Genomic DNA, 25,436 nt, shown 5'->3' with positions numbered 1-25,436 from the left:
TATTACTAAAAATTTCATAATAACAACGAGAGCAGCAATACTAATAATTGAAAAATATAAAAGAGGTATAATATGCTTATATTCATACCTAAATTCAATATTATCTTTATCAATTTAGTTTTGTCACATATATCAAAATCAAAATACTTATGTGAAGTCAATGTAATACGCTTTAAAATGCAATGTTAATTTTAATTTTTCTATTTTTATTTACAAACATAGTCTCATGCTCTCAAGTTGGCAGTACATTATTTTATAAAAGACTTACCAATACAGATTGTTGGAGTGTCGATGAAATAATAAAATTAGAAGTACGAAAAGCATTAGAAGACATTATACCCCAGTCTGTTAAACCGGACAAAATAAATGATTTTTATATATCAGAAACATTAAGGTATGTTCGCAATGCTTTTAAAACTATTGACAGAAATTCTAATAAAAATACCCACAATATACTTAAAGAAGTACTAGCTGACACTGTAGGAGCTCATATGAGGAATGATATCCTACCATCAGCTAGATTCGCGTACTACGCTGGATACGTTTCTTATAGAAAAGTAAGAGAATTACACGATTGCTATGACCAACTGAAAATATTTCTCAATTCTCAAGGCTTAGGATGGAAAAGACCTAACACTACTCCTGACATGGCAAATTTTACAGTCGAAAAGATTCGAATTGGGCCCAGTGATGTATTCGATCCATGTACAATACTAGTAACTAAGCGAGATTCTAAATCTTGTATTCATTTACCTGTGCCTAAATTGGACGATCATTTCCATCCCTCGTCAATAGCTTTGCCCTTTAAAAAGGATGGTTTCGTCAGTCTCACATCCCCTATTTCAGACAGCATATTGTTAAAATACTATACGACAGCTTCAAAATGCATACTTCATAGTTCTCCTAATGCTTGTCGTCATATAGATTTTGTCAATTTTAATAATGAACTCTGGCACTGGATGAAAAGAGACATTGCACCGCGTCTTCTTGATGAGAAGTTATATGCAGCATATGGCGGTGTTTTGAGAATAGCAGCTGCTGTCCAAAGCTATGGAAAGGGACTTCATCGAAGAAATCTTTTTAATTTCCAAGATTCGGGTGTATCAAAATGGCACCCATGGAAAGCCTTAAAGGAATCTTATGTATATGTCAATATGGATTGGACACCACATTTATATGTAGTTGTTGTTCTTCTTATAAGTTTGGTCATTTGCCTCTTACAAATATTTTATAGTTTTATTTTTGGCGACGAAGATGGATGCCACTGTAAAGGGACGGATCGATCTTCCCTGAGTAAAGAAGTCGCAAACGCTAAAGTAGAATCTAGCATTCCAGCAATGTTACCATCTCACCAAAGTGCCGTTTACTATTCTCATAAAAAACGTTCAAGGAAATCGATTTCTAAATCAAAAACGTCTTCCCTGGGCTCCATGAAAACACAAAAAGTATATGATATGCACGAAAACACGGAAAAGTTAATGGACGTTATAATGAGCGACAGTGAGGGTACTAGTGAGGGTTCGGTAGTTTCTCAGAATAGCCAGAAGAAAATTGGAAATGTTATTGACGTAGGACATCCCGAGATTCCGCGAAGTCCGCCAAAAATAGAGACCCATATTACTCAAATTAAGGTAGATAAAAAATGTGTCAATACCAAACCGGAAATACCGATGTATTCAACAAGTACCGTTACTACGGCACAGACGTATCAAGGTGCGCAAGCCACTGATTCCTGGTCTGGTTCCGAGAGTTCCACTTCAACGCAATCACTCAGCTCAGGTAGTTCCAAATCCCGAACTCGAAGGTCAAGAAGTTCTAGGGACCTGGCGTGGGCCAAACGAGTAGTATCCAAACATTCTCTTCATGCAAAATCTACTTCTGGTACTGAATTAGACGTCAATTCCTTTACTACACCGTTATCTCAAAGGTAGCATTCAACATTTTTAAGTACTTTACAACATTTGGGTAAGTTCATTTTATAGGACAATGTTTAATATTAAGTTTATTTAAGATAATTATATTTTGTAAGGTGTTAATTTGTTTTAAACTATTAAAAACACTACATTACAACCATTTTCTACGCAACTAATAGAATTAGTTCGATTCTTTTATTTTGATCTTAAGTATATATATGTGGTGTTAGCTCAAGTTTTTACGAAATCTAAACGGTAGTTTATGAATAAAAAGAAGAAAATAAATTCTAATGGCTGACGCTTAGAAATATACCTAGCACTCAGGTAAAGAGACAAATGCAAAATGAAATAAAACAATTTATTTTATACTAAACTGTTATAATATTATTAAACCGTGCAATACACAAAATTGTCGTGTAGTTAGCATAAAATAATGGAACCTCAACAATGCACAATTAAAATAAATAAGGGAATCTCCAACGTTTTTTATAAACTATCCAATAAATATCATATCACAAATAACACATTTTGTACCTTATTACTGTTTATACTTTATACACATGCCAAGTTAAATCCTACCTTATGGAATTAATTACACTTAAAATACTAATTTATATTATTGAATAATTGAAATCACAGTATTTTTTAATTTATCCTTATTTTACATTAAAAAAAAAACAAAATTCAAATTTTAAACAAGTGACACTACAAATTAAAATAAAAAAAAAATGTTAAGGATTATTTAGAAAATTAAGAATTTAATAACATTTATTTTATCAAAATAAATCAGCTTCACGCTGTATCCCGCACACAGCAGGGTAGGCAGAGGGAACTCAGTGTTAAGACACTCGGTGCCCCCCTTTCTGCCGAATTCTGGAAGCATTGCGTGTTGAGTGACAGAACTCAACGCCGCGCTTTACCTCGACACCAGAGCCAAGAAATGGAAATATAAGCGTAAATAAATATTGTCACTTCCTCGAGTGGGGATCGAACCCACAACCGTCGCGTTACATTCACACCCTTGTGCCGCTGCCCCGTTTATTGTTATATCAAATGACAATATGAGATAATTCTATAAATAAATTTATTTTTATAAAGTCGCAAAAATGTTGATGAATGTTGATGTAAAAAAGTTTAGAACAATATTATCATTTCTTTTTAACTTGACAGTTTAAAATAACGAAACTTGCTTTAACTTCAACAGATAGAAATTACATAAATAAACATAAAAAATGTATAAGAATTACATAACTTTTGAAAATGGGCGTTACAAAAGGCACTGTTTGATTTTTTTACATTTATAGGGTATTTGTCACACTATTGGTTTTGAACACATTAAGACAAATCACATGCACCCTCTTGTAATTTTTTTCTTAAAAAAAATAAACGCAAATATTTAAAATAGAGTTTGGTGTTTGTAATATTAATGTTATGTTTGTGAACCAAATATATTTTTCTAAAATTTTAATAACCATATAGATTGATTTTGAAGTATATATATACTTACAGTTACAGAGTGCTTACAATAGTACATTTAGTGAAACAGAATTAAATGCCCAAAGAACATAAATTAACACAAGCAAAAGAATTCAAACTATTATATATATTATGTATTTTCAGAATAAAACAATTAATTTGGTAGAATCACTTAAGACCCAATTATGTTATTTTTCAACAACAATAAGTGTAACGAAACAGTGAAATTCTTTATCAAGCTATTAAGTATGGTTGGTGAGTCGTAGCCGCCCTGATTTTCGTCTTTCTGAACTGTTGCATATTGTATGTAGTAAGAAAAACTATAAAATCAAATCTTCTAGATTTTCGAATCTCTTTTTTTTTCCTATTTACAAATCTCAGTTCTCATATCACAATTGAAAACAAACAATACTCATAAGAATACAAAGTAAAAGATAAAAATATATATCAAAATAACAATTCACGCTATCACAAATACTATAAAATAATACAAGAACAACGGACTCTAAAGGAATGTCCGGAAATAAACTTCAATACACTAAAAAATCCAGCTAGATTATATATAAGGTAACTTTAATTTTGTTTACTTACAATTAAAATAGAATATAATAAGAATTTAAAAATAAACATTTGAATAAGATGAAAAAAATATTGAAATTACTACAGAATAAAAATAAAAGTGTGACTATTATTCTAAACATTTTTTTTAAGAAAATCTAAAATTTAAACAAATGCCACAGAGTAAATAACAAAAGAAAAATTATGAATGAAGAAAATAAAAGTACCACAGAGTAAAAATAAAAGTGCAACTTCTTCCAACAAAACTTTGTGATGAATCCTATAGGGCTAAAAGTAAATAATTAATTTCTTATATTTTTGTACTGTCGCATGCTCCACTTGCGGTGCATGTACTTGACTATGTACAGAGGCAGACAGGACACAAGTGTTATTGCTGTCACTTTCCACCAGAACTCCCAGTGTCTTATGAAATCCGCATCTGACGTGAGAAATATAAAAAATAAATATCAAGAATTGAATTACTGCGATTGTAAAATAAAGTAATAACAAATCGTTCTTATGATTATAACAAATGAATTACAAGTGATTTAATAAAAATATTTAATAATGTTTTAACACTAGAGATATATAGTTTACATGATGAGAAATAGTTATGGGTTCAAATATTAATCAAGAAAATGAGAATATAACATACAAACAAAAATATTATAAAATAAATATATGTACATAAAAAATACAATTTATCTTAATAAAAGTTTTCTTTTCATCAAAACGAATTCATTCCAGTTTCATGTTTTTTCTCGCATACAGCAAAGTACGCAGAGGAAGAAAATCTTGTCTTAAGAGATACACCATTCTTTGCTTTCTGACCAAGTTCAAGATATTACAGGTTGAATGACGAAACTGAACGCCGCTCTCGTCATACGACTTCATTTCGAACTTCGATCAGTTAAACTAAAAGTTACCCAAATAATCCGGTTGCTTTTTCAATAAGGCAGGGTAGGCAGAGAGAACCTAGAGTCAAAACATACCATACCTTACTTTCCGTTCGAAATCAAAACGGATTGATTGGCGAAACTCACCTCACTTTGCCTTACAATCTGACCCACAATCCAATCCACAATCAAAACAAAACTCACCAAAATAAGTAGTAAATATTAACAGCGTTGCCGTATACATGAGGAGGCTGATCAGCTCAGCCAGCACCATGAGGCGGTGCCAGGTGACGACGGTCAGCGCCACCATGATCAGCTCGGTGAGTATCAGCGCAGTATAGCTGATCTCCACGATGTGGATCAGTTGTTCCTCGAACAGGACGAGTGCCCCGTACATTATTACACCACCTGGTGGTATGAGTGGGAAATGTGTGGTTTTTTCAATATTTATAATAAAATTAATTTTCAATATTCAGAAAATACAGTGAGCTAATTTGTAACGATAGTGATACTAGCCTTTCTCAATAAATAGATTATCGAACACAAAGAAAAATATCTATTTGAACCAGAAATACCTTAGATGTTAGGGTATCCAAATAAACTAAAAATATCAGGATTTAGTTCACACAAACAGTTTAAATAGAAAATAGTAAAATTATACATATAAATTAGCACCGTTTTTTACTTAGACTAACCTTTTTGAGAGGATAGGTAGTATTATATTTTTTCTGCACAATAAAACTTGTAAGAGAGCTTAAGTGGTGACCCGAATCCGATCATAATATTTATAGTTCATATCATGAAACTAAAAATGTTATTGAATATTAAAAATGCAAAAGTCGTCTGCTATCTTAAATTTACAAGAAAGAACTAGGTAAAAAGTCTAATTATTTAAAAAGCTACAAAATAATAATGAAAGTAAATATAAAAGAAAGAGCATATTTATATACATTTAACCAACCTTGATAAATAGATATTCCGATCCATATATAAAACGTTTTGTAGGAGAGTTGCCGGTCGTTAGTCATTTGTTTGTACAACTGAGGATATTTGAGTGCTGTTTTACTCGATATATCCTTGTCCAATACCTGTCAAAAACATATATTATGTAAAAAAGCTATTATGGCGCATAATACAATATTGAGGCTGCCTTGGCATAGCGTCTGACTGGGGAATGAAGTATTTTCATTTCCTCGCTCTAATATCAAGACCTAGCGCGGCGTTAGGTTCTGTAACTCAACACACAATGTCTCGAAATAATTAGACAATGCGTGGGAACAGAGGGAACCTAGTGTCAAGAATTAGTTGAACTATAAAAAATTATGTGTTAATTTATAACTATATCATTAATACAACTTACTAATGAGAATACTGGTAGCATGGTGAATACTGTCCCGTATCCAACCATGAGGAAACCGGGGTACAGCGATACTGATGAAAAGTAAAATACTACGGAGAATACCGCCTGGGAATAAAAAGTAAAATAATCACATATGTATATTGGATACTTCTATTATTTGCAAAGAGTAGTTTAATCGTTTGTGATATAATCTTTTTGCGAGAAAAAGAGGCAATCAAGAAATCTATCTGATTCTGGATTCTCGTTACCAGAACAATGTGTGTGAATGTCCTCGAATGGAAATCGAACCCACAATCGCACGCGCGTACCCCTGCATTCTTCACAACCAGTCTTAAGAAGACAGTACACACTGAGTTACCTGCATGGTAGATACGATGAGCCCCCTGTGCACAATGAAGAGGCAGAGCGCGGAGGAGCGCATTAGCGAGCGGCGGCCGTGCACCAGCAGCAGGCGTGCAAGCACGGAGAAGGCGCGCGTGCTCACGTCGCCCGCCAGCGACGCCGCGCGCCCCTCCAGTCCCTCGATGCCCACACCTGCAATACAGGTGGAACCTGGTGTTACGAAGACACTTCGTTTCCCACGCATCGTCCAATTGCCAGGTACGTGTAGAGTGGTCGAACGCAATAAAACTACTTCTTTATTTACTAAAAAATGAAAATAATTCGCCGTGCCGCTGTTCCTATAATAGTAAAACACTTTGCGATATTTACTTCTTTATCACTTATTATACAACATACATACGAAATAAACGGAGAAATTAAAGAAATGTGCACCAGAATCCCGATTATCCGGATTTCATAACTCTAATTGATGAATTTTAAATGTTAAACGACAAACCATATGAAACATTTATTCCCGCCTCTGCCTTTTTAATTGCCGTTCTTAAATTTTCGTATGAATTAAATATTATCTGATCCTGAAATCGACAAATTATTCAAGTTTCATTGTAGCGGATGTTCGCGATTCTACTATACATGAATACTGTGATTATCTTATGCTCACCAATATCCGCTTCCTGTATCATGGCCACGTCATTTCCTCCATCACCCACAGCAGCTACAACCAATCCCCGCGCGCGTAGCAGCCGCGCTACCCGCGCCTTCTGCGTGGGGGAGCAGCGCGCGACCACCACGCCTGAGCAACGTTGGAGAAGATCTACTGTTTCTTCTTCGTAAGAGCGTAGGCATACCTGGATAAGAATGAATATAATTAAATCATAAATCCAGACACGTGATAACACATCTACACATAAGATCATAAGTTCACACGTGTGATTACAAATTCAATTCACATATGTGACAAAATATCCTCACATGTGATCACAGTTCCACATGAGAAGAGGTTGATAATAATGGACGAGGCGATGGAAGTCTGCAGAGAACGTAGTGTTTAGCATTCCGTTGTCATACCTCCAGCGTCTCCCCTTCCAAGATGAGGTCGGGCTCCCCCCGCTCCCCTCCTGCGGTGTCAGCCAGCTCGCGCAGCAGCGCGTATGCGTCACGACGCGTTCGGCACTCGCGCGCCGTGCGCCAGCGAGCGCCCGCGCCTAACTGCAACGAGCGCGCGATGCACAACGCCGTCTCCAGTTTATCGCCGGTTAGCATCCATATCTGTTCAATAATAATGAATAGTTAGTGGATGTAACTTTGTAAGAAGTAGTAGATTTAAAAACAAACATATCGTGGTCATTATTACCATTTGTAATTCGCGTATGTGTGATAGCTCGCGCAAGTAGGTCCATTTGCGTGCGACAGCATGTGCGCGTTGGTTTGTACGTGTGCAAGTGAATATGATAAATATGTTATGATTATATAGCAGTACCTTGATCCCCGCGGCCCGCAGCTCAGCGAGAGTGGCGGGCACGTGATCGGCGAGGCGATCCTCCACGCCAGTGAGCGCCAGAAGCGTGAGGCCACGATTGAGGCGTGCCACGCACGCCGCCGCGCGCCCGTTGAGACGCGCGTCTTTGTATTCGCTCTGAGCATGACAATATTTTATATCACTGTATCACATGTATCAGGGTAAGCAGAGGGTTTGTTAAGACACTCCGCTCCCCTTTATGTACATTCATATATGTTTGGTTTAAAATGGTATGTAATAGAAATAAATAAATGCTGAATGTATATTTTTAAGAGATTCAAAATGATGTGATTCTTGAGGCTGTCTCGCCGCAGGGCCACAATCGTTTGACTGTAAACGTGACGGTAATTAGTTCCATTTCGACTAGGGGGTATGAAGTATTTAATATTTTCATTTCCTCACTCTGGTAATGAGGCAAAAGCCCCACGTTGAGTTCCACCAATCAACACGCAATGCTTTGAGAATGGAGTGTCTTGACAGTATGTTCAAAAGTTACATTTTATACTCCTTGTCATTTTTGTTCATTCATTGTTGTTTTGTTGTTGATTTCCCACTTCATTACTATCCTCTACTAGATGGAAAGATGTATTACTGATTTCAAATATAATATATGTACCAACCTCAAATTCCAAATACTCATTCTTGCTCAACGTCCGCTTGGCTACCACCAGCGTCCGCAATCCTTCGGCCGCGAGTTTCGTACATTCGGTGTTGAGCCACGACGAGTCGAACAGCTTGGATAGCGCTACGTCCGCGCCTTTCACGTAGTACGTTATCACTTGTGTGTTTTCTTCCTTTAAATAAAAATGATTGAAGACTATTTTAAATAGATATAACTTTTTAAATATTTATGAACCAAATTATATAACTTTTTACTTATGAAATTGAAATAAAAAAAAGAGATTAAAGAAAGTTTACAATACAATAGTGAAAATTCTATGTAAGTAAATTAGATGGGTCATTTAGGAAATTAGCGTACACGAACGCACAGATCGTTGTTTTATATTACAAGCCGTATTACATTGATAAACGTCCTCAATAATAGATTTTCTCAAGTATCTTCCATGTACAAACAGCAATTAGTTACTATTCGTTTTATATGTTCAAATAAACAGACAAAAAATATAGGTAAGCTTTGTCATTCCTTTTCACATATTTTTCCATACATAAAAATATAAAAGCACACAAACCTGCACGATAATTCCCATCATCTTACTTTCACTGGTAAACGGAAATATTTGCAATATATTGAATGACATGATCTCGTTTGCGGCGCGGAGTTTCAGCGAAATACTGTGTAGATCTCGTCGGTATAGCGATACACCCATCTGCACAGATTGAAAGTTATTATTTACTTGATTTTTCTACTTTAAGGACTAAATGAAAATTATAAAAAAGATTATATATGTTTTATAGCCAATTTCAAATGAATAACTAAAAATTGAAGTCTTAATTTCAATAAATTTTAAATTTAACTTTTAGTCAAGTTTGAATTAACATTCAAGATTATTACTAATATTTCAAAAGTGTTGTGCCACACTTAAGAAAATAAATACATTTTTTAATGTAGTGAGTCGCACCTCTTAGAAACTGTACAAGTGCTCTGACCACTAAGCCAAAAGTTCTTATCAAGCTACATTCAAATTGAACGGTTTCCAAGAGGCGCGAGTTCAAATTCCGCTCCATTCAAGTTTTTTATACATTTCTAAAAAATATTTAACAATTAGGATTTTTTTATTGTCTTAACAGTTATAAATGAAATGTTATCCGATAATATTGTAAGGCCGTATTGGTTACAAAGTTTTGGCTGTTTACAAAAGGCGTGGGTTCGAGACTAGTTATGTACAAATTAATATATAAAATAATTTTAATTTATTTACCATATCAGTCCATTTCACAAGTGCCACCTCATCTGGGCTGGAGGCCTGGTAGTCGCACAGCTGTTGTTGCGGCACCGCGCCCCCACAGCTCTCTGACATCACCGAGCTGCCCATGTCTGTAATATTCATTTATAATTTAAATATGGAATATTGTAAAAATGTAATAGGCAGAATGGGCAAAATGGTGTCCACTTTCCACCATACTATATAAATTTTGTGTTGGGCGACAGAACTCAGCACCGCACTTTGTCATGATAGTTTGTAATTCATCAATTACATTTTTCGATTGAGATTCGTACCCATAACTAATGCTTTACAATCAGACATTGTTGTACCGAGACGACTCAGAAAAATATTTAAAGTGTCTATTTTGTCCACCAGCAGCAGGTAAACCGATATAAACTAACCGGACTGAGCCTCGTCAGCTCGCTGGTCATCTATATCATAGGAGGGTGTGACATTGTGACACAGCGCCAGCGCCAGCACCGCGTGCCACACCTGGCGCGGCGTCGGCGCCAGCACTGTAGTGTCAGTTAATGGAGACGTAGGCAGGGAGGGCGCGTCATTTGTGATGTACTGTGTTAAAAGAGCTTCTACCTGGGAAAATAGAGAGAATATTTAGTTATTTTGTTTAAGTTCACAGTTATAAGAGTGGACTGGATAGGTAGGATTGAGTGACGATATAGTGTACCTTAACATCTTTGTAAATATTAAATGTTCTAGGTATGGAAATACAACGCCGTATGTTGTTTTAATAAGAATATACAAATATTTTTCACGGTTCATTCTTCGTATACTATCGATTTTGATTTACTATGTGGATTCATGTTACAACCATTTACAGTGAAGTGTTGCTGCACTATTATGGAATTTCGAGCGTGCCAGTTGAGCACAAAATCACTTTGCCAATGTTACGTTGTGTGAGAACACGCGAAGGACGTTGTACGGGAAAAACAGTGAATATTACACAATAGAAGAATGCATTTTATAACAGGTTATTAAAAATGAACAAATAAATGGAGCTAAAATAAAATTCCATTTTTAAATCACGTGTTGTAAAGCGCATGTAAAATTTAAAGGGTGATCACAATATCAAGTTTAAAAGTTATGCTTTGAATTTTCAAAATACGGATTTATAAGTAAAATATCCTTGTATTATTACCTCATAAAAATTATTCTTATCAAACAACGCATTCCCGAGATGCAATTTCTGAAAGACCATTTCATTTTTGGTCAAAGTTCCAGTTTTATCCGCTAGTAAATACTGAATTCTGCCCAAATCCTCAGGAATCGTTGTGGATCTCATCACTGTGCCTTCTATCTTTTTATCTCTTTGTATTGTCCAGGAATAGAATACTTTGCCCATGTCCAAGTTGACTCGTAAGCTGTGTAAAAAAAATGATTGTACAAAATTAATGTAAAAAACTAGACTTTTATTGTTGGGAATTAAAGTAATGGATTATTATTTAGTTTAAACTAAACTGTTTAGAGGTATCTTACAGAAGTTTTAATATAAATCAGAATCGTAAGCTTTGCAATTCTAGGATTGCAAGGTCAAATATAAATATATTTTTTTTTGCAATATAAAAATTATAAGTAATTATTTTTATTGTTTTCTTTTTCCATTATAATAGGATTTCACGTTATTCTAAAATCAAATATAACACAATACCTGCCTATTTCAACGTCATATTATAAACTTAAAAGCAATATAGCGAAAATCTATCAATTTCTTATAAAACATGCACTTACCTTATGGGTATAATATAGGAGAACAACAACACAAATCTGAATAGGAACCCGTACCAAGGGCCATCAAAGCCCTTCAAAATTATCAAAAGGAGCGATATAAACATTGTCGCTACAAATAATACTTTGGTGAAATCATTTACTCGTAAGTCTAAACGTCCGATTTTGGATCGAGGCGTCGCATTGTTCATTACACTGCGTGTTTCACTACCTGAAATAATAAATTAAGGTTTGAATTTGAAAATTTTTTAATTATCTTCTGTGTAATATTTTTTTTCTCAGCTTCACGCCGCACATGGTAGGGTGGGCAGATGAAACCGAAATGTTCCGCCTATATATTGCATTTCCTGGACTGGGAATTGAACCCACAAAATGTCGCATTTACAGTCGCACACGACGCTCGACGCCACGACGGCCTCTATCGTTCGTTATTTTAGTTTATATACTTTTATATTTATATCAAACATGTTTTAGCTGAAAGTGGGTCGCGAGAAATTATCAAATGTTAATCGATGACCCTGCGGTTATTTACATTATTTGAAATTAGGCTTAATATAAAACTGAAGTGTTATAATTTAATTGTAGGGGGCCATTACGAAACATGATGGATATGGGTACATTATCCACTCGGAGGTTAAATTCCGCCACTTATGCACAATGTCTCGAATTCTGATGGAAACCAGAGAGTGTCTATCGCTAATGAGGCTTTCTTCACTTACCCTAGTTATAGGCGATAAGCGTTACAATGAAAAAAATACCTGTATAAATAACCAAGCCGGTAGCCTGTCCCGAAGCAACCACGCAACCACTCCACAATGTATTCTCTATACCTAGCGAGTCCGTATCTTCTTCATCTAGACGCGTACAAGTGCCAATAAATGAGTGTATATCTTTCTCTGGTTTCTCTATGAAAAGCTGTGCATTAATATCTAATAAATGCGCATCGGTGGGTAGTTTTTGTGTTGATGGTAGTGGTGTTCTGGAAATAACGTATAATAATTTTAGAAATTGATTAAAAAAAACCATCCAATATTCTCATATTATATTTGACTTTATATTACACAGTTTATTCAACCAGATATTTCAAATTCAAATTCAAAATATTCTTTATTCAAATAGACTATTATTATAAGCATTTTTGAATCGTCGAATGAACAAATAAACAAAAAAGTACCACCGGTTCGAAGGCAGTTCTGCTGAGAAGAGCCGACAAGAAACTCAACAGTTGCTCTTTTCAAAGTCAATGGTACAATTTATTACATTAGCTGGCAACTTTCCGCATTACATTCAATAAACTGTAATGCAGGATATTTGTAATTTATATCTATACTTGGTTGTTTGGTTAAACTCGGTAATCTCAGTAGCAACTAGTTCATTTTTAAAATAATCTTTCGCCGGAATCGCATATTCCGAACAGTGTCTTAACACAAGGTTCCTGGCTGGCTACCCTGCTGTGAGCAGCATACAGCTTATTAGCTTATCAGCTTATTTAGTTATTTAAATCGCATAAGTTTATTTATGAATACAGTGGATTATTAATATTGTAAACATTCTTATCACTGTTAAAGGGAAACCAGCTGATAACAATTATGTTATTGACTCATAGCTTCCTTGTAATTTTATAGTCACATTCATTTCATTGATATATAATTACAATTAAATAATATTTGCTTTTAATATTTTTAGATCAATAAAAGTATGATAGAAATTCAATTTTTCTTTTTATTTTGACATTGCCTATTGGTGGCAGAGAGAATCTAGTGGTGGAGACATTGTTCTCCATTTTTTGTTTTAATTCAAGACATTATGTGGTGAGTATTACAACTCAATGTCATGTTTTGTCTTGTCAGAGCAGAGAAACAGTAATAATTCATCACTTTGAGTTAAAATTAAACTCTGAACCAGTGTTTACACAAAACCTGTGTTAAAAGATATTAAATGTAAATATCATTCTAAAATGTAAATTATTCAAATTAAAACATAGTATATTCAATTTTAGATATATAACAATTTTGTTTACCAAACAATGTTGTGAACTGGTTATCAAAAAAATAGTTGATACTAGGTAATATTATAAAGTTATTTTCAGAAAGTACTGTTTTGAACTGAAAGATTATTTATGTTAGATAGTCTATTTTTCAAGGGAGGCTGTAGGCTAAATTACAATACATTACTCATTTTAATGTACTCCACTGTAACTGAAGTTGGTCACTCTTAGTTGTTTCCATTTGACCACAGGTGTAAAGCTGCAGATAAGAGCACATATTATATAAAATTAAAATTACGATTACCTTAATTTCCAATCAATTTCACCATCCAATTGATCTGTCCTTATAAAAACAGTTCCCATAGTTTCATTAGTTCTTAATAAAATCATATCAGCAGGTACTCTCTGCCCTTTATGCAACATTACTATGTCTCCAACTCTTAAAGCAGATGCGGATACATATTCAGTGATGAATGGTCTATATCCTTGTATGGAAGAGTCTAGAACTATCCTTTCATAGCGTTGTGTGTTCACTTCTTTGTCTCGTCTGTAAATTGTAATACATATAGAGGCCATTGCAAAATTTGTAAATATAAAATATTGATTGGAATTTCAGACATAACATCTAATATTTACATAAAAATAATATGCACCCTGCTCTTTTATTGTAGATTATATAAAATAATCAATAATATTATTATTAGCAACAAATTATATCCAAATTTAAAGTAACACAAATTAATAATAGTACACAAATAAAATTATTATAATTAATTTGTGAAAATTTTAATAATACATTTATTTGTAATATTTTTATATGAATATTCCACACAAAGGAGAACAAAGTCTTAAAATAAATTTGGGTTCAGTACAGTACATTCAAAACATTTTTTTTCTAAAATAAATGTAATTTTCTTATTGATTTTTTTTATAGCTTTATTCATCTAAAACATATTACCTATATCTTCTGAAGTCATCAACAGCTTCTCTAAATAATGTCACAGCCAATACAAAACATAGTGGGCCCCAATATGTATATAAATAACCAATTCTTATACTTGGTATAAATTGACTTAGGGCCATAACCAAAAAGTATAGATTAAGGAAAAATCTAAACTGCTCATATAATACAAGTGGCAGGAATGTGATGATGTTGTATTTCTAAAAGAAAGAAAAAATATATATTATATTACTAAATTAATTAAAATAGCAAAAACTATATGTACATTATACTTTCAAATTGGACTTATAATAATTATAGATTGTTATTATGTATAAATATATGTTTATATTAATTATGGTCTATGATTATACATCTCAATTAGTAAATATTAATTTAATTTGTTAACATTAATGACATAAAACAAAGTGTATTAAGTAATGTTAATATTTTGCTTAACAATTAGAAGCACGTTGAATAAATCTCTAGAATTCTCGATAACTTTTCAAACTATTTTAATACGTGATTGAATGAGGTCAAGCTCACCTGATTACAAACATAGTTGGGCGGAAATTCGTCTTCAGGTAATTGACCCAAATATATTACTCTCGAATGAAGCACACGCTTTCGAAACCATGGAAAATTCCAACTATAAAAAAAAATTAAACATTAGTAAACAATGAAGCTATTGAGAACAAAAACAAAACAAAGCTAAACATACCCTGACCATATTGATTTCTTAGGCCGATTTAAAAGCGGCGTAGTCTCCATATTTAAATATAATCAGTTAGTTTATGTTATATTTAAATATAACATTATATACGTTTATCGTTTTTGTATTTTTGAATAATAATCAATTTGAGACGTAAAAACACTTTGCTGTGCTACTTGCTAACACATTATTTGACAACTCTACAGACAACAGCTGATAAATATGAATTTGAAATTACATATTCAACCAACAATTTTTGTTTACTATTTCTTAGTTAATAATAAGCATTTTAAATAAGTACAGGAAGTATATTTTCAATTTTACATCTAAGGCTATATTTTAAGAAAATATTGTTGTTAGAATAAATTAATGACTATTTTATATTATTTACAAAAAATAATGTTATGTGTATAACCGTATTGTAAATTGTACGAATAATTTTTTTGTACAATCGCTACACTTTTGATAGGTACGGTACGGTAGGAACTAAGCATAGTCAAAAATATTTTACTGGTAGCATTTCATATAATATTGCTACATTTCGGATTCAATTAAAGTCGTACTGGTAACATTGTGAAGGTAAATAAATATGGCGTAAAACGGGTATTGGGTGTGTGAAGTGTTTTTGTTGAAGTATTTAAGAACATTCGAACGCTTTATATGTAGCCCTTTATTTCCATGTATAAATTATAATTTGTTAATAAAGAGACTATAGTGATTTATTTTTACGAAAAGTGGCGGTGCATCACATGACAAATCAGATCAATGACTCCAGTGATGGTTGACAGTCGGGAACTCGGGAGTCGGGACTTCGATGCGTCGTCGACCCTCTCATTTATTCGCGGGTGTTAGAAAGTAAGAAAAGATGTGTTTTTATAAATATAATATATTTAATTGTGAAATTGTGCGATTTGCTAGTTATTATAAAATGTGTGTTGTAGTTTGCGTAATTAAATTTGCAAAGGGTTCTTATTAGATTGTACGGCGCGGATCGCGGCGGAGGTCGCGCCGAGTTGTCTCTGTCGGTCGACCCGGCAGGCGGGCGCACCTCCGTGTGACCTATTTTCTGGTTATTGCATTGAGGCTACTATTTATGTCTGGGGGTGCGATGTAGGCCGCCGGTGTTGCACCCCATATGCAGTATAATTTAATTTATTTCATTCTTTAATACAGATTGATTAAACTTTCTTAGGGATTAAGAAATATTATAATAATTTGTGTGCATTAAGAATATTTTAAGATGTGATGTTTAATCAAATGAAATAAAAGCAAGGTAAATGGTTCAATTTCTTAATTTCTATGGATAACAGATATTTTGTACCACTCTGCACTATTATTTGAGTTTACTAAGTATAAAATTAGATATTAACAACATTATAGGGAAACTTGTAATGGGAACTAAGTAGTTAGAGTTTTCATAGTTTAATGAACCTTTATATATTCTGATGAGTTCATTAGTTACCTATTGCTGGTCAAAAGTTTGCATTATTATGTGGTAATAATTGAAAGTTAACAATAATAAGTGATTATTTTTTTAAAAGATATTTGGTTTGTAGTTTCAAAAAAATATACTAAGTACAACAAATTATCCTGGTTTTCTTAATGATTTCTGTGTAATGCTTGAGCATGCTTTTTAATTAGCATATTGACTTTAGATTATTTACTTTATACAAATAAATTAAATACTTTTTTTCTCACGTTTTTCCTACTATGCTAAGTGAAAAATTAGTGTTACAATATTCTGTGCCGTGTTTCCCCCAGATTTTTTAAATTTTCTGTGTTAAATAGTTGCATACTATACTGCACTTTGTCTACCAAACTAGAAATAAAATAAATCAAAAGTACCCATTTGTCTTGATCAAACTCAATCACTCCATGTTGGATACTGTCCCTCTGCAACTTGATGGTCAAAAGTGTATCTAAATCCTTTAAATAAAATTTTTTTCAATTACCACTGTAAAATTTAAATAATCCTGACTATTAATTTTGGGTTTGCTCCTTTTTTGTAGTTTTTAAATACATGTATAGTCAATGAGTTGTGACTGAAGTTAGTTAAGAAAGCTTAACTTTAATGTGAAAGCCATTCTATATAATTTCTTTTATATACACTAGTGGACAAACGTTGGAAACCATTATAAAAAATAAATAAAAGTTAACATATTTAAAACTTTATAAAAATCAGTTTAAAATTTTAAAAAAATGATCATGACTACAATGTACTAAAGAACACACACTCACAGAAGTCACAATTTTTATTATTGAACTTTGTATTTTATGAACTGTTTTGCCAAACTAGATATGTGAGCAATTAATTTATTTATAGTCTTGTGTATTCCTCCTTCTATATTCTAATGCAGTCCACATGGCCTGCTGTGAAGAAAGACATTATTCCTGAATATTTCTGGCAAGCTTTTCTCTCAAAAGCTCTGAAGGAATCCCTTTCTTGAAGGTTTGGGGATTTGGGTGTATATGTAATGTTTTGTGTTTTTACATAATTTTAAATCGGCTTGGATCATTATCTTATTGGAAAATAAATCCTTTGCTGATTATCTTTTGTCTGGAAGGAATAAAGCTTTTCTGCTAAATTACCTTATACTGCCCCTTTTCATAATTTCTTTTTGATTTGAATTATTTGTAAAACAACCCCAGACCAGATCCTCCACTATCCTTGACAGTCGGAAATATATATTGTGGTGTAAAGTTTTCAGAAAGTCAAACAAAAATTTTTCTTTTTGAATTGAATATTCCAAAATAGGGCCCATTGCAACATTTTTTCTTACTCTGCAGTTTTAGAAGAGGTCTTCGCGCAACAGCAACGCGACTAAATAACTTGGAGTCTCGCAATTGTCTTATCACTGTAGATAATTATTGTATTAACACAAATTTCTAGGGCTATTGGTGTACAACAATAAATTCGACAAATAAGAAAGTACTTGCTTCTTTTTTATTTAACGTCGAATAATGGCGCAAGAAACTAAGTGAGACTATTTTTTTAATATTAAATAATGCCATCATATTTCAGACATCCATTCTTCTCTTTGTCATCAATCAATTAAAACTAACGAAGTAACGTTTTGTTTCAGAAGTAGCTGTCCACAATAAACAATGGGTGCGAGTATAGTGTGTGCCGTGAACGACAGAACCTCGATATGATGGAGACGGAGCTTCCGCCCGGCAGCTGCAATTCCACCGGCCACCTGTCGACCATTGGATGGACTTTGCCAGGTATTTTTTTTATTGAAGTTATTTTTAAGTGTTTTGGACAATTAAACTATTCCCAACATATTTCAATAGATGCGAGTTGAATCATGCTACTATTGTTACTGTTTTTTTAAAAAATCTAATCTACTTAAGCTTGCGAATAACACTAAAATATTAAAAAAAAACATATTATTTATTAGTTGTTCTGTGTAGATATTATAGTTATTTTAAAGCACATTGCAATCGTTATAGGTAGAAACTGTCTGTTCTAAATGGTAAAATGCTATAGATAGGTATAATGTCAGAGTATACACTAATGTCATGTTTATAAATAATTATAATACCCATTTAATGTGTATGAAATACTAATAATAAAAAACCTTTATGTGTAGTATATACGACTATATCGTTGAAATTTTAATTAGGTTACCTTTTCTTTTAAAACACTACTTTATTAATCTTGTGGTCAGTGTGTAGTGTCATAATATATCTTACTAGTAGACATTTCGAGAAATTCTCGTTTAGTGTTGAGTTTCTGAGATTAGCGTGTGCAAACGTACAGACAAAAGTTCTTAAAATCATTGTTTTGGATTCTATCGCGTTGATAAAAGCCAGCAATAATAGTTTTTCTCATATGTCTTCCATGTACAGACATCTATCAATTTCATATTTATTATATGTATTTGTATAGATAGCGGTGTGGTGAGGTGATGGATATATAAGTAGTGACCAGTAATGACTCTTAATGGCTGACGTAAATGACGAACATCCTTTTCTTTTTATATTCTTATTTCTTACACGTGAATGTTCAAGAAATAGCATCCGATAATTTGTAAATGGATACAATATTTTTTACCTTTAACTAATGACAATACCATACAAAGATGAGCTGATGATTTATCATGTTGTTTCCACTCTCCTCGTATCGTCATCGTGTGTTTTTTAGCTTTACGCTTTGTATTCCGCACGTAGCAAGGTAGGCAGAGGGAACCTGGAAATCTAGTATTAAGATATTTCGTTCCCACTGAGACACTTCCATCGAATTCCGGAAGTATTGCGTGTTGAGTGGCGTGATTCAACGCCTTCAAATTACTTAATTTTCTTGTACTTTTTAATCTCATACTAATCGTGAGATAAAATGACTTTAAATTTAAAAGAAAACTTTAAATATTTATGATTTCGACCAATTCAATCAATCGTGATGGTGTGCTGTATAAACGGGAGAGGTTCCAACTAATGTAATAAATATTTTTACATTTCACCTTAATCTTTAGCATTTTTTGACCTCGCGCTGTATCCAGCACATAGCAGGGTAAGCAGAAGGAAACTATTGTTAAGATACTCCGTTCTATATTTTTCGTTGACTTCAGTTCGTGTTGAGTGGCGGAAAGCCAAGCCGCGCTTTGTCTCGACACCAGAGTGAAGAAATGAAAATATTAAATATTTCATATCATCCTCTACTGGGAATCGAACTCACAACCTGTCGCGCTCACAGTCCCAAGCATGTGCCCTCACGCCACGACTGGCCTCATTTGCAAAATTTAGCATTATATGCATTATTTTAATCTTATTAGACACTCGTATCTATTTGTCTGATTCGTGTTAAGCTGTATGTGGCCTACAGCTTGGAACACGTTGTTGTTGACGATTACTTTTATTGCTACGATTTGTTTATTCAAACTTCCCGGAATACACAGTACGGTAGGACTGGTAAAGGGGATAAATAAATAAACATTAAATTAACATAAGCTAAAAGTAAGTAAAAGTTGTCTAAACTTACAGTTCATAGCATAACCCAAAATTGTTCACGCTGCATCGCGCACACATCAGGGTAGGCAGAGAGAACCTAGTGTTAAGACACTCTGTTCGTTAATTTCTGCCGAATTCTAGACGGATATTTTTTTGTCTTGCGTCGGAATCGAAGCAGTAGATTTGTTTTCTCATCTTTTGCCTAGATTAATATTGTTATATATTATTAATGTATTTATGTCCTGAACATTTTTTTTCTTAGATTGATGCTGTGTGTTTTCGCCGAATTCTGGATTCAGTGCGTGTTGAGTGACGGAACTCAACGCGCTTTGTCTTTTTACCAGAGCGAGGAAATGAAAATATTAATTACTAGCGGCCCGCTCGCGGTTTCACCCGCGTGAACTATGTTATTATTAATTTCTGTCTCTATGACTACGTCCTAGTGACGTCTATGCAAAATTTGAGACTCCTAGCATTTGTAGTAACGAAGTTTCATACAAACTTTCGACCCCAAAAATAACCCCTTAGAAGTCGAATATTGAAAATTCCCGTCTTAGCGAGCACCTACGTTCTATAAGTAACTCCTATGCAAAATTTGAGATTCCTAGCACTTGTAGTTCTTTTAGATGAGTGAGCGACCTTTCGATTTTATATATATAGGTTATCAAATTACGAATTAAATTTAATATTTAATATATAATAGATTTTCAAAAGTTCAAGAGTATTTATTACTTGTAATATAGTCATAGTTAAAGGTATAATATATTTATAATTGTTAGCCTTTTCGTCCGTCAATACTAATGATTTTAATATTGCGGCTTCGATGGCTTTGTTATTGCACACATCGGTGACCACAACTCATCGAGAGCACTAATGATTCATTATTTCTCAATGCTATTATTTATTTACAAAACCAGTTATTCATTATTAATCGTGTGTTCAGTTGTTGTGCGATTTACAGGATTTTTTTTAAATTTACCGTATATGTACGTATATTTGTGTAATTAGACTGACTGACATGTATAGAAAAACTTGTCAGTCTTGTTAGTTGCACGCATCACGGTAAAGTATTCAGCGAATAAATGGTTTTGAAGTGAATATATCTTAGAACACGTTCTGTAAGTGTTTATTGCTTTCTTTTCACTTTTTTTAATTTTAATTTCAAGCTGTATCACGCATGTAGCAGGTTAGGCAGAGGGTGACTAGTGTGAGGACTCCCCGCTCCTCATTTTCCACCGAATTCTTCGCTGCGCTTTGTTTCGATACCAAAGGGAAAAATGTTTCGAAAACAAATGAAAATATAAAATGTAGTGTAGGGATCGAACCCACAAACGCGTTCGTCGTCGCGTGTACAGTCACACTCCACGACGGTTTCATTTCTTCTTCTTCTTATTACTTTTTCAAAAATAAATGAATAAACTTTTTTCTTTGTTTAGTATTAGAAATATTACTCTCTTTAAAACGGTTTCAACACCATCTCAGATAAGGAGTTCATTCATGTCTACAAATTCCTCTCTTTCTCTGATTAAAATGAAACATGCGTCATGTAATGTGTTGATAAGAACGCTGGAGCTAAATGAAACAAAATTGTCAAAGCGAAATATGCCTATTTCAATGTAATTATAAGAATTCCTTGAAATTATAGGTTACAGGGTAAAAGGAAGTCGATTTGGAATTCCCTATTTTTTCCTTAAAAATACTTATATAGGTACAATAAATGTTATTCCTCAAAATAAATGCATTCAATTTAAAAAAATATGTAATGGAAGAGTAATAGGACAGGCAGTGTAGCCAGACGCTTCTTAAGCCTGATATGCCAATTTTAAAGTTACTACGAATAATTTGTACTTAATAAAATTGATAATACGGAAAGAAAGTATTTTTTTATAATTAAAGAATATAAGGCCGATTTGAGGCCGTCGTGACGTTGGGTTGTGGATTCTATGCCCATTCGGAAGAATGATTTATTATTTATCAATATTTTAATTTCTTCGCTCTTTGGTACCAATGCAAAAGCTTCGAATTGGCAGAAAGTGACGGAATAACTTAACACTACCGTTTGCACACCACCCTGCTATATAGGTGCGGAATACAGCTAACAAGATATAATTATTATCTTGTTAGCTCTGCGAAATGTATTTTTAAGTAGGTATATTTTAAATTTATTTAATGAGCAACTGTTGATTTTCATGTTAGCTCTTCAAAAACTTTTCATTCCGGAAATTTACTTTTATATTTTTAAAAAAACTTGTATTATAATGTCAGATATATTATGTATGTATGTCTTTATTTTAAAAAGTATTGAATTGTAGGGAAATTTTAATTTAAAATATGAACACGGTTCTCGAGTAACAATAACCGTACCTACTCTTACTCTTAAAATAACGTTCAATCAAAGCATTCATCTTATTGTAAGTATGTATTACGTAAAATGCTAGCTGGCTTATAAAGACCTTTAAAGTGGCATTTCTCTTACCTACTATATAAGTAAGGTATGGAAGTACCTTCTTTAAATGAGGAAAAAAGCATTTTTATTTACATCTCATCAAAACTTTGTTTTTCTTTCGTCTTTACCAACCATTATGGTACTCCTTGTTACTTTTATGATATTTTTGTACTTTGCTTAAGAGAATCTGTGAACGAGGCAACCAATCGTCTTTAATTGTTAGAATAGATGTGACGTTTGTAGGATTCTAACCACAAACAAATGTTTCGTGTGGTTTGAATGACATTTTAACATATACGCCGTTTATGTACTTATACGTTGAAAATAATTATCTTGCAAGATAACAGAGAAATACAGTATGAAGTACTCTTTAGAAATGTTATTTATGAATGGTATTTTCTTTGGAAAATTTATGCTAATATTTTATAGGTGATAAGTTTGTTTGGTTGAACGCGCTAATCTCAGGAACTACTGGTATAAATGTAAGAAATATTTTGTGTTGAATAGTCAATTTGTCGAGAAAGACTACAGGTAATATTACTTATATATATATATATACTACCTGCTTTTAGAATCCCGCACTTAGAGTGTAACATGTGTCAGCGGGATAGCTAAGCTAAAAAAAAAACAAAGCATATTTCTAATTAAAAATTCCACCAGGTCGTATGCACCACTCGGCGAGCACGCCGGCGGGCGTGGACGGCGGCGCGAGGACGCCTCCAGCCACGCCCAAGAAGGGCGGCAAGATGTTGGCCGTCCGTGTTCAGATGCTGGACGACTCCATATCCATGTTCCAGATTCAGGTTAGTTGGAGTTTGTTTCTTTTCTAGCTAGTAAACAATACCAGAAAATATAGATGAAAAAAATCGCCTTTATTTTCTTTATTGTCTCACGTAGACCTTAATAAGATTACAGTACTGCATAAAATACCAAATATGCGTGATGTGTAATTGATTCTACGATTTTTCTTTTGAATTATTATACTTACTTACTTAACTTCACGGTTTATCCCTTTTTTGTATCTCGCACATAGCAGGTGGGCAGCGAGAACCTGGGAACCTAGTGTTATGACACTTGATTGCTATAATAAATATTTTATTTCCTTATGTGGGAATAGGAACCTATTGCCTTTACAGTCTCACGCTTGTGCTCCTGTGTTACGAATAGCCTTTCGTCTTCTTTCTATCAATCTTTATTATTTATACTTTAAAAGTATGCCAGTCATTAAAAATTATGAACTTCTCATAGGTCGTATATAAAAGTTTGCAATCTCTGCTGTAATGGAAAAAAGTATGGCGAAGTTCTATCGGCATCCACGTAAAGTTTTATCAAGTGCATAGAAAAACAACTAACTCGAATAGAAGCACTCTACTTAATCGAATCTTGATGTACTAACAAAACAGTGACGAGGTGAATAAATGACGAAGTTGTTATCGAATTTGGGTTTTAATATAGTTAAATGTATAGTCGTTTCTTTATCTATTTCCATCAAACCGATATAGATAGGTATAGTTTTTGGTACTATAGAGAAAAGTTAAATGTCATGTGAAAAAAATATACTGCTTAATTTTTTAGAACTTGGAAACCTAGTGTTAAGAGACTCAATTCTCAATAAGTCACTTATTAAGACACTATCAGAGCGAAGAAATGTAATTAATCAAATATTTCAGAGTGGGAATCGAACGCATGCCTGCACCACGACTGGCCTCAACTGTTCAAAATATTTCTCCATCTTAATGGCAGTTGAAATATTATTATAATATGTCAAAGGATCCGAACTCCGAAGCCATATTCTGGAAATTGCTGAACGTGCAAGTCACTAATTGCCTCCATCGAAAACTAATTACAGCTATTGTCTAACAGCCAGCTGCCAACTAACTATTTGTTGTTAGTTTAGAAATTTTTAAAGTCCCAAATTTGTTCTCTAATTGAGAAGCTAACACTAGTATTTTTTTCTGCTTCTGTCTGTTGTTTCTTCACTTTTTAAAACTTGTATCCATTTCCTATATATTGGTATGTTTTTTTTAGAAACTTTTGATAGCAGTTGTTACGTGTGCTTTACACTGCACGTTGTAATGGTTTCCACGATTCCATATAAATTCACCTAGTAGTAAAAGTGAATTAGCTTAATATGTCGATTTAAATGGAAACTGGCGAGTGTGGAAATAATAATCTAAATATATATTAAGTATAATTACAATTGTAAGTACTTCTAACTATTTTAAAGGCAAAATGAAGGTGAGAATGAAGAAGAACGTGCTTAGCTGGTTTGGGCACGTCGAACGAATGAGTGATGAAAAAATGATGAGAATGGCTAAAAAGATTTATGATGGAAAAGTGAGTCGTAAGAGAGGGGAGATAGGGGGAGACCTCAGTTGACCTTCGAAACCACAGTATTAAAGATATTGGAGGAAGGTCACGTAAAAAGCATGGGGATCCCCCAGAGGAGATGTCTGAAAAGTTTGATGACAGTGGACGAGGTGAAAGAGGTATGTAGATACCTGACTATCCCGCTAGGGATAAAGCGTGAAGTTAAGTTAAAGGCAAAATGAAATATACATCCTAAGGAAGAATTAAACCAAACGGAAAAAAAGTTGCTGGTCTAAGCTAGTTTTAACTTAGAGATGGATTGCCAAACTGCTAACCAGTAGACGAGATAGTTGCAAAACTTTTTCTTAGCTAAATAACGAAGATTTATTTTGCTCGTA

General features: G+C 33.4%; 3 protein-coding genes across 10 annotated transcripts in view; 2 read left to right on the top strand and 1 right to left on the bottom strand.

Moving 5' to 3' along the window:
* The first annotated feature begins 45 nt into the window (after window positions 1-45).
* LOC146534294 (uncharacterized) lies at window positions 46-3,283 on the top strand. The gene has a single exon (XM_085192736.1). It carries the CDS (start codon window positions 183-185, stop codon window positions 1,929-1,931), a length of 1,749 nt encoding a protein of 582 aa, XP_085048862.1. The 5' UTR covers window positions 46-182; the 3' UTR covers window positions 1,932-3,283.
* Window positions 2,271-15,540, bottom strand: LOC146534293 (putative phospholipid-transporting ATPase IIB). 2 transcript variants are annotated; one of them, XM_085192733.1, is made up of 19 exons: window positions 15,342-15,540; window positions 15,167-15,269; window positions 14,639-14,841; window positions 13,985-14,227; window positions 12,452-12,672; window positions 11,697-11,904; window positions 11,107-11,329; window positions 10,352-10,541; window positions 9,945-10,060; window positions 9,255-9,392; window positions 8,685-8,858; window positions 8,026-8,181; window positions 7,614-7,814; window positions 7,207-7,393; window positions 6,562-6,737; window positions 6,204-6,308; window positions 5,805-5,931; window positions 5,048-5,251; window positions 2,271-4,386 (listed from the first exon to the last, which is right to left on the bottom strand). In XM_085192733.1, the coding sequence occupies exons 1-19, from the start codon at window positions 15,389-15,391 to the stop codon at window positions 4,250-4,252; spliced, it is 3,162 nt and encodes a 1,053-aa protein (XP_085048859.1). In that variant the 5' UTR covers window positions 15,392-15,540; the 3' UTR covers window positions 2,271-4,249. The 2 variants fall into 2 exon arrangements, with proteins under 2 accessions (XP_085048859.1, XP_085048860.1); XM_085192734.1 differs by having other exon boundaries at window positions 15,348-15,540.
* LOC146534291 (FERM, ARHGEF and pleckstrin domain-containing protein 1-like) overlaps window positions 13,368-25,436 on the top strand; it is a 60,889-nt gene continuing 48,820 nt past the window's right edge. For 3 of the 7 annotated variants that reach the window (XM_085192731.1, XM_085192732.1, XM_085192726.1), the window contains exons 1-3: window positions 15,901-16,187; window positions 18,416-18,557; window positions 23,389-23,531. In XM_085192731.1, the coding sequence (XP_085048857.1) occupies window positions 18,482-18,557; window positions 23,389-23,531 (219 nt within the window). In that variant the 5' untranslated portion in view covers window positions 15,901-16,187; window positions 18,416-18,481. Of the gene's footprint in view, window positions 13,505-15,900; window positions 16,188-16,308; window positions 16,613-18,415; window positions 18,558-23,388; window positions 23,532-25,436 lie in introns of those variants that run through there. The other 4 variants (XM_085192730.1, XM_085192727.1, XM_085192728.1 and 1 more) reach the window with 4 other exon arrangements.

The sequence above is a fragment of the Heliconius melpomene genome, chromosome 11, assembly GCF_056956725.1.
Source record: "Heliconius melpomene rosina isolate 202511_hmr_F chromosome 11, ASM5695672v1, whole genome shotgun sequence".
Taxonomy (NCBI): Eukaryota; Metazoa; Arthropoda; class Insecta; order Lepidoptera; family Nymphalidae; genus Heliconius; species Heliconius melpomene.
This window is presented reverse-complemented; position numbering and strand designations above follow the sequence as displayed.